At 44.3% G+C, this 9,799-nt stretch overlaps 1 protein-coding gene across 3 annotated transcripts in view; it reads left to right on the top strand.

Moving 5' to 3' along the window:
• TRIM55 (tripartite motif containing 55) overlaps window positions 1–8,423 on the top strand; it is a 43,021-nt gene extending 34,598 nt beyond the window's left edge. For 2 of the 3 annotated variants that reach the window (XM_019471381.1, XM_009276725.2), the window contains one exon: window positions 7,885–8,423. In XM_019471381.1, the coding sequence (XP_019326926.1) occupies window positions 7,885–8,004 (120 nt within the window). In that variant the 3' untranslated portion in view covers window positions 8,005–8,423. The remainder of the gene's footprint in view (window positions 1–7,884) is intronic. The other variant, XM_009276732.2, reaches the window with a different exon arrangement.
• The last annotated feature ends 1,376 nt before the right edge of the window (window positions 8,424–9,799 follow it).

The following is a 9,799-nucleotide window of genomic DNA, read 5'->3' as shown; positions in this document are numbered from 1 at the left end:
TTTTTGTCTCTCAGAGAAGGTGTGCTGTGTCCACAGCTCACATATACCACCCCCCGCATACTTAAAACAGCCCAAGTCAGTCACTCACAATGTGAGCAGTGCTCCAACCTCCAAAGCATGGTATGTGTCTACACACCTCGCAGCTATAGAATAATAGAATCATAGAATCGTTTAGGTTGGAAAAAAACTTTAAGATCATCAAGTCCAACCGTTAACCTAGCAATGCCAAGTCCACCACTAAACCATGTCCCTAAGCACCACGTCTACACATCTTTTAAATACCTCCAGGGATGGTGACTCAAACCACTTCCCTGGGCAGCCTGTTCCAATGCTTGACAATCCTTCCGGTGAAGAAATTTTTCCTAATATCCAATCTAAACCTCCCCTGGCACAACTTGAGGCCATTTCTTCTTGTCCTATCACTTGTTACTTGAGAGAAGAGACCAAAACCCACCTCGCTACAACCTCCTTTCAGGTAGTTGTAGAGGGCGATAAGGTCTCCCCTGAGCCTCCTTTTCTCCAGGCTAAACAACCCTAGTTCCCTCAGCCTCTCCTCGTAAGACTTGTGCTCTAGATCCTTCACCAGCTTCATTGCCCTTCTCTGGACACGCTCCAGCACCTCAATGTCTTTCTTGTAGTGATGCTGGCTCCGTTATCTGATGCCGTGAATGGAGCTCTGGGGTGAGTCACAGTCCGAACTGGCACTCTGTGTCATTCATTGGATTTATAAAAATACCATTTGCAGAGGAAGAAAAAGCTTTCATTTACAACAGTCTGTATTACTCAAAGGAAAGACTACATGACAGAGACAAACATGACCTTAAACCATTACTAGGTTTCCTACTTCTCTCTGAAAGCTAATAGCGAAGTTTCTCTGACATGGACTAGATGGGTTACTGCCACGGAGAAGTTCTCGGAAGGTCTTTAGTTCACATTTAACTTGTTGATCTGAAGTCATATCTACTTGTCTGATGAAGCAGAAGTAGGGGGAAGAGGGGAGAACTAGTAGCCGTGAGTAGCTTTCTGGCACTGGTGGCCAGTGCGTACCACTTACTTCTGCAGCCTCTTAAGATGATCCTTCCTTTGCTAGACAGTTCTCCAGCAGGGCTGGAAGGGAGCAGAAGTGATAGATGGCTCATTGATCAGGAGGTCCTCAAAAATTTCACTCTGAGAGGAATGAAGAATGATGTGTGGATAGATCTAGGAAAGACTGTTCTGATCATGCGGCCTTAACATTCATGAGTTTGTAAGACTCTCCTCCTGGGTTTCCTTCATTTTCCTGGACAGTGGTGGGACTAGTTTTTATGCAAATCTGTAGTTAATCAGTCTCAACAAAAAGTAATGCCGGTGAGGTGCAGCAATGGGTGAAATATTAAACAAGTATCTTATTTCTGGCTTTTTTGTTTGAGTCATGAAAAAGATAGGTGACATAAATAAGGGAATTGTAGTCCCTTTGTCCCAAGTAACAGCTAGAAGAAAGCTTCTCTCTCACATCATTCTCTAAAACTGATTCCACAACTGGTTCAAGTGTCTGGACCTTTGGATCCCATGGGAGATGTGCAGATCCTATACCAAAATAAGCTAGCCAGGCTGTTATCTTCTGAACTATATTTGGTGTCTTTAAGGTCATTATGTAAGAGACATTGCATTAGACATTAACCACATAATGTTAATTGTAATATAATGAAAATCTATTGAAGAAAGGCATTTGCTCCCAATGGACTTTTAAAATTCATTACCGACCACTATTAAGAGAGTGACATATCTAGTACTGTGACTGATGGAGCTTGTCTGTGCATATTATTTTGTCTGCCACCAGATGTATTTTCGTGGCAGGTAATTGTAGCAATTATTTCAGAGAATATTCTGTTGGTTCCTGCTAATAAAAAGAAAAGATCCATACAAAATAAGCAGCCTCTTAGCTTGAAACAATATTGTTGTGATGTATGTGACAGCTGCCAGGTGTAATGTTGAAGGAGCTAGACTGCATAAAAATATGAAAACAAAATGCTTGAACTAAAGTTTAAACTATTTAAAAATAACCTGTTGTGCTCCCTTTGTTTCCGCTGCCTGGAAGTGTTGAGTGCCAGAAGTGTAACACTTGACATTTGAGGCAGACAAACATAGCCTACAAATTCTGTGATGGCTTTGCGACCAGCTAGCATTTTTTAATCATGCCTGTTCTTGTCAACACTGGGGGTTGTTTCTAAACAAGCCAGCTAAAATATGGGAATTAACTTTAATTTCTCACTCATTTTCTGAGGCTACAGAAACCGTAGAAGTGAGAAGCTTGTATTTTCACTGCTTCTTTCTCCAAGACCCACATTTTCGAACAAATTCACACTCTTGCTCTCCTGCTGGATCAAGAGGAGGCAGCAAAGGCATTGGGTAGTTCACATGCCTCTAAGGCTGTAGATCCATTTTTTTCTCTGGCAGGAAAGGTGATTTAGGAGTTTCTTGCCAAATGGCCCTGCTTCTTATTCCTGCCCAGATGCCACCACTCACACGGCATTTGTGCTGAGGCAGCTGTTTGTTGGGCTGTGTTGGAATCAAATCATTCAAATGGTCCAGGTTTAAAAATATCTTCCTTCACCTCAGAAAACAACAAAAAATTGATGTCGTTCCAGTGACATTCCCATTCTTAGCACAGCCCTGCAAACAGCTGCAGCAATGCAAATGGACAGTGAACCATGGAGGCAAAGCGGGAAGAGGTGGATGGGGAGCCAAGGGGCAGGACCTCCTTTGGTTAGCATTATTGCTCCACAAAACATTCATATAGCTGCACAAGAGGGCTATTTGTAACCAACCAGTGCATCCACGTGCATAGCTGTAAGAAATAACCCCCTTTCCTAGGGCATACTGACTTTTAATAAACGACATGCATTCTTTTCTCATTTATTTCACTGTAAATCTAGACCTTTCTCATTAATTCAGTCAAAACCGAGACCATGATTCCACAAGATGATAAATACAGTTTTGGAGAATTCAGCACTAGGTCAAAAATAACATACTGGGGTGACACAAAGTGTTCAACTACTACAAATTCACTAGGTAGAACCATATTTGTTAAAAAAATGTGAGGAGGTCATTTTTGCTTTGCCAACAAAGGCATAATCTATTCTCCTGCGGCCAGCATAAAATCAGCAACCATTTTTGTTTTCTGATTAATTACAAAAAAATTGCGATCATTTAGTCATGCTCAATTTGGATAAAATATACTGGTGGATGATCTACAGCCCTGGAGGAAACAACCATTTCAGCTCTCATTTCTCTTATTTCTCACATCTGCAAGCTGGTGTGACATAACCTTTGAGAGGGCCGTTAGAACAACAGTTTCTCCAGATCCTACCTTTTCAGAAGTCATCAAAAATAAGCAAAAAATTGCCAAAACAAAAACCAAACTGAAGAAGACTATGAAGACCCTTCACCTTTCCTCCCCACTTCCTAAATTTAAGAGTTACTGATCTTGTAAAAAGTAAAAGTGCAGTCAAAGTTCTCAATTCCTACCAAGCAGTTTTCTGATACCCTGAAGTATTTGGCTGGAATCTTTCTTGTGTATTTACTTAAAAGCCAGATCTAGTATAACCCGGTCACCAAGAGTGTCTCTAGATTCGGTAGAGAGAAACAGGTACCTCCAGAAGGCAATTCACCCTTTAGACACTTCTTTTAGGATGGGACAAATCACCCTCTGGTGGTGCCTTTCTCTCATCACTCCCGTTAGAGGGGATGAATGCAGCTTGCTTGAGTGGATATCTCATTTCTGGATGGCTGAAGTTTGGTAACACGGATCCCAGTCTTTGTACCTAAAGGCTATGGAGATCAGCGGTGGTAAAGCAGAAAACAGTCTGTAGACTTCATTGTGTTTCAAATATCTAGAAGGCCTAGACTGCCTTTTTTTTCCCCAGCATAAATAGGATAACTGCTGGGCCCTGATAAATGAAAACGTTATGACAAAGCCATCCCACTCACCCCTCTCCTCCCCTCCACATCCTTTACAAGAACCTTATACAGATTTAAGTAGTGGTCCGCTTAAGGAAGCAAATGCTGAAAGATGCTGAATACCTGTAACTTTGTTACGACTCATCAGGTTAAACACTGAGATCCTTATACTGTTTATTCATGCAAATTCTAGTGTGCCACATGCTGAGGAGTGCTGAACGGCTGTTCAGTGGGAGTTGTGGTTGCTCAGCACCTCCAAAGAACTGGCATGTAAATTCCAGCCTGGACTTTGCTTATGGGAAAAACAAATCCAACCATCAGTCATGCAGGGTGTGCTTCCCTCCCTGCTTCATGAGCTGGCCTGGTGAAAATTCCTGGTGCTTATTGAAAGCATCATCTGATGTCACTCGACACCACAGGGGAAAATATAAATCAAAGTGTAAGTATTCAGCACTCTCTCAGCATTGGCCTAATGTGATTAATGTAATCTGAGGTAAACACTTTAGTTATTCCTTATTACTCTTAGGGACCCAAATCAAGGGTTGGGACTTGTTATTCTAGATAATGTGAAAAAACAAGCCCTACCCATGAGATCTCCAAGACTAAGATAAATCTTGGGTAGAAGCTTAACAACAGTTACCTAATAGCAACGAACAGACACAATGAAGTGTTGAATCTGAACCCTCTGAAAGGCATGTGGCAAGGGCTGTGCCGTGCTCAGCAGAAAGCTTTTCTCTGGCAGCGGAGTAGGGCTGCAGTAACAGGGAGAGCAAGGTGATCCAGGATGAGATTGCAAGCACCTACAGAGTGGTCGGCTGCCCAAATCCTATTGACACTAGGGGGACCTACTCCTGCTTTCTACCTTTCAGGATCACCTCCTGGTTCAAAAAAGTTGTTTTCTGTAGAAGTCTACAGCTGAAATCTTTGTCTCAGACAATCCCAGCACACTGTACAATTCTGAGTTGTGTGGGCTGCCATTGGAAGGGAGGAACAGACTTAATAACGTGGACAGAGTTGCTCCTGGCACCTTTTGATGGTCTCTTGCCTCACGTGAGGATAGCCTACCTCAGTCACTCTATGACTCAGAGCACAAATACTGAAGCGTCACAGGTGTGAAAACACAAGTCTAAAAGCCAAGGAATGGCCCTATTGTCACTTCTGTGCTCGCTTCACTCCCGGCCGGGTGTCATGGCAGATGTTTTCTCTTGGAAAGGCACATTGAGGTATTGCAGATTGGCAGCCTGCTGAGTCCAGCGAGGTGCAGGGAGTAAATGCTTCATCCACCCAAACCCAGTGGGAATATGTTGGAGCTCCGACATTGTTTTGCTGACACAGGAAGATGTCATCACAGCAGAATATGAAGGAGTTAACACATTATGAAACACAGTTTTGGCAGTGATGCAGACAAATATTGTTTTGTTTGAAATGAAGTACCAGCAGTGTTGGTTAACTAGGTAATGCAGTCACCTGGCCAGTCTCAGTCATTACATTGTCTTTATTTCTTCTAACGTGTTAGGTCCAAATCCTATGAAACAAGCTACTTAACTTTAAGCCCACAGATAGTGCTTTGCTTCAAAGTAAAGCTTAGTTTAATGTATAAGTCTGGATAATGGCAGGTTGAAATAGCAAGCAGAAGTGCTGAAGGAAGTCCGTCTTGCACAGGAAGAGAAATGACAAGGTGCCAGTGTGGTTTTAAGTAAAAAAGAATGAAAATGCAGGTAGTTATTTTTTTAAACCTCTTACCAGTCCTGTTCCTTTGCAGAGTAAGGAGAAGTGAGGAGGGCTGTCCCATGCCTGCTTACACACACTGCTGAGGGCTCGGTGCACAAAATTGTACAACCAATTTCAAAATTACTTTTAGCTAGTCCAGGCACTCCGGCTGTCCTTCCAAAAATAAAAGGCAAAATTTTCAACATCACAGAAGACTAATAAACTATGCGCCTGCATCCACTGAGATCAACAAAAAGTGGAATCCCTTACAACTCAGAAAGTCTAGCCACGTATTTACTGCTGATACCTGACTTTTGTAATCGGGGTTGGAACATTTCAGCTGAAAGGTTTGCATTCAGCACTTTCCTGGGCTGAGAGGCAGATCTTCTATAATCGGGACTCAATTAGCTACGTGCCTTTTCAGCTGAAGATCTGGCCCCGTGGGCCTGATTCCTTACAATACTTTTGCGTAAGCCTGGGAGACGACCCTTCTCACCAGCATTGCTGAAAGTGGACTTCTGTATTCAAGTAGGAAGCTGTTTCTCCCAGATTTTTCACCATGCTTTTGCTCTCATTAAAGTACATGATATAGCTAGCAAGCAAAAGCTATATTCTTCTGCAAGATCCTTGTCCGCAAAAATCCTTTCTGGGCCCTGTATTTTGCGGTGAGTAGCAGTGAGTGCCTTGCTTTGAAAATATGAATCTAAGTCAAAGATTAGTCCACATTTCAAATATTAAAGCAGATTCTCAGATAGTATTTCATTGGAACAAGTAGGGCTAGTCCAGTCTAGAGCAACTGAGGATCTGGGTCTAAAAAAGGAGCTCTGAACTCTAATTAGAGATAAATAAAGAAATAGGGAGCTACTTTTTTCATACCTCCATGCTGTCTTGTCTGTTGATGTCATGACCCCCAAATAGGCAGTAACTGGAATGAAGCCCGCTAGCTAATTTATACTTAACATACCCTTAGTTCTTACTAATTCCTGTGGTATGCTTTAACTTTAAGTACTTACAAAAATGCTTAGGAAAATCATCCATTCCGTGCTTCAGTTCCTCACAAGCATCCCTGCTTCATTGTTTGTTCCTGGATATGTCTGTTAGCATCACTGCTTTGGTAACTTTCCATTTTAGGACAGTATTATAAATGATTGAGATGTGTTAAAATTCACATGACACTGTTCTGTCATTTTCCCTCTATCAAGTAGTATCTTGACATCAAATAGTTCTCCTGAGATCATGCTGAAGTTCCCAAAGTAAGGTGAAACCCTGCACAGAGAAGGCTGGCAGTATTGGCTATTTTAATTTTAAGAATGTACAATAATGTATGTGCATATCTAGGAATATAGAGGGAAAAAATAATCCTATATATTGCACATTAAATTATTATTTTAGTGATGAAGACACAAGGCATACCTTAGCTACCAAATCACCCATTTTTGTGTATTTTATCTTTAAGAGAATTTCTGATACTATCACAAAGCTGGTCTTCGTTCTCTGCCAAAGGGATCTGAAAACACTGGAACTAGTAAAAGTATTTCTGTATATCATACTGGCCTGTTAAATATTTAGCTAATTTAAAAAATAGTAATAATTCCTGTGATTAGCAGCTACAGCATATCATGTCCAGATTCCTTTTTTTTACCGTAAGTGTAGGATTACCTGTGCAAACAAAAGCAGAATTTGGCCTGGGATATAAGCAGAAGCTTATATCTCTCTATTATTTATTTCCTGTTCTTGGGCTGAGTGAAATTGAAATGAAATAAATATTAAAAGACTTTAAAGAAAAAAAAAAACAAAACCACATCCAAGGCAGATTTCATGACAGCAGAACAAGTTTCATTTTGAGTGGCAATGCACTGACAATAACTTTTGGCTTCGGTCCACATCAATCTGGAGGCCCAGCTACACAAGCCAAGCTGGCTCGGGATCACTTCTAAACAGGCAGTTATCACCTTCGGTGCAGTAATATTCCAGAGGTCCAAATCAGGACTAAGCCCTTCGCACAGGTGCGACACTCTCACCCGGCGTAATCCTTCCTCTGCCATTGTCCGTGGCAAAAGTCCCTCCGACTTCTCTGGCGTTAGAAGTCTGGCTGGCCTCCCCAAATGTTCGTGCTCCCTGCCTTTTCCCCTCTTTCCCACTTCATTCTGGTTTTCTGCGTGTTGTGAAATCTTAAGGATTTTAATGCAATTCATCTTTTCCTCTTCCATTTGTCAACCTTTCCTTCCTTTACAGACTTGTTCTGAACCAACCCCTCAAGGACGAGTGGAGGAAACTCCCGTGAGCAATGAGAGGGGTGACGAGCCGGCTCGTCATGTCTTCTCCTTCTCCTGGTTGAACTCACTGAATGAATGATGACTCACTCCGGCTGGCTTCTGGTGTGCTTCTCCTCGGAGGGACCGTGAGCGCAGGCAGCCTGGCTGCAATCAACAAAGAAACTGGCCTGGAAAGGGACATCCGAGGAGGTTTCGTTCCCAGGAACTCAGTTGACCTCCACATCGTACCTGGTTCTTGAGATGACAGAGTCCTAAGCGGGATGGGAGCATGGGGACAAATTGCTATACTGTATCGTAGTCAGAGTGTTTTCCAATAATTTCTTGTTTCCAAGGGGAAAATAGCATCACTACAGCTGTAGGCTGAGCACCGCTAATGTTTTGTTATTCACTTTTTGGCATGTCCTGTGTAGGTGTAAATGCTTCACCAATGTTGTCAGCTAAAATGCTGGTAAGGTATTCACTAGTAGCATCCTTTGCCAACATAGCATTTCTCCTCAGAACCCTCCTGCATCCCAGCTCGTCGGTACTGGTGACTTCAGTGACACTATCGCGCCCTTGGCACCCCCAAGTCAGGGTTGTGCCTAAGCACTTCCCTGCGGCCACTCATAGTCCCCACGGTACCGGTGCCTCCCCGGCTGTGGAGGGGAGAGGGAAACTGCCATTTCTTCCTTTGCACTTGCTCTTCCTGCTAAGCCACAACAGATGACACTCACATAAACAGGTTATTTGTAGGGAAGGTGCCCAGCGGCAGGGATGAGGAAGATGCACACGCCGAAAGCACTGGCCACCCCCTGCGCATGGATGCGAGACACAGCTCTGAGCATGTGGGGCAGATGCTAGAGCGCTGCCTGCGTCTGTCCAGCCATAATCTGTGTCTACGCCTTCTCAGTCATCCATGTGTGTAGGAAAAGGGGCATGTTCTTGCATGAAACCAGGATGTGGTGAGGTGGTCACAGACAACAATTCAAGGTTTAATTTGAAAGCCCCGTGGAGCACTGTAGAAAAGGCAAATGCCAAATGTCCTGCTCCGTGTGCATGGCAGACGTGGAGCCGTCTAATGAAATCAAATTTGTGTCTTAAAAGAAGCTCTGAAGGTGTACCGAAGGTGACACTCCGCAAGTTTTGTCACTGGGGACAGAGTGTCAGCACTCAGTAGTGTTTAAGAGAGATTGGCAGGTTGCCGGGAGTGCTCGGTGCCATGGGGGACCAGATGTCAAGCTCTGCACTAGGGTTAAGCGTGGATCTTTCCAGGAGCCCCGAGTCAGGCCCTAAACACGCTGTTTTGGCAGGGGACTATGCCTGGAGCTGCGCCCCAGCAGGACTGGTGAGCTGGCAGTGCAGACGCAACGCAGCGCCTGGTTAGCAGGCTGTGCGGGGCCAGCCCCAGTCCTGGCCATCCCTCGCTACAGGGCTGAGTCACATCAACCCTCATTTGTACCTGTTTCCCCTGGAAAACGCTACTGCGAGAGAAGTTTTGGAGGGCTGCATAGGTGACATCTGCACAAAGCTTTGAGACTCGGCCCAGAGCAAGCGCCACCCTGCACCGCTACCGCCACCGCATCGCCTCCGGCTGCTGGAGCAGCTTTTCCCTAGAATTTGGTTTGGGGTGAGGGATTTCCTATTTTCTCCCAGTCATCCTGGAGGATTTCTCCCTGTTCCTCCCGGGAAGTTTCTCCACATGCACCGCCACCTCCCCAGCGCCCCCGGGAGGGACCCGGCTTGGGCACCGCCGCCGGGACGGGGGGAGCCAAAGCGGGATGGCACCTGCCCTTTTGGGGTGCGGGAGGATGAGCAGAGCTAGAAAGAAAACAGAAAAGAGATGCGGGAGCGCCTCACCGGTTTCCCATCGCTGCGCTCTGGCAGGAGGATGCTGC

The sequence above is a fragment of the Aptenodytes forsteri genome, unplaced genomic scaffold (genome assembly GCF_000699145.1).
Source record: "Aptenodytes forsteri isolate BGI_AS27 unplaced genomic scaffold, ASM69914v1 Scaffold411, whole genome shotgun sequence".
Taxonomy (NCBI): Eukaryota; Metazoa; Chordata; class Aves; order Sphenisciformes; family Spheniscidae; genus Aptenodytes; species Aptenodytes forsteri.
Note: the sequence above shows the minus strand (reverse complement) of the source record. Positions and strands in the feature narration are given on the sequence as shown.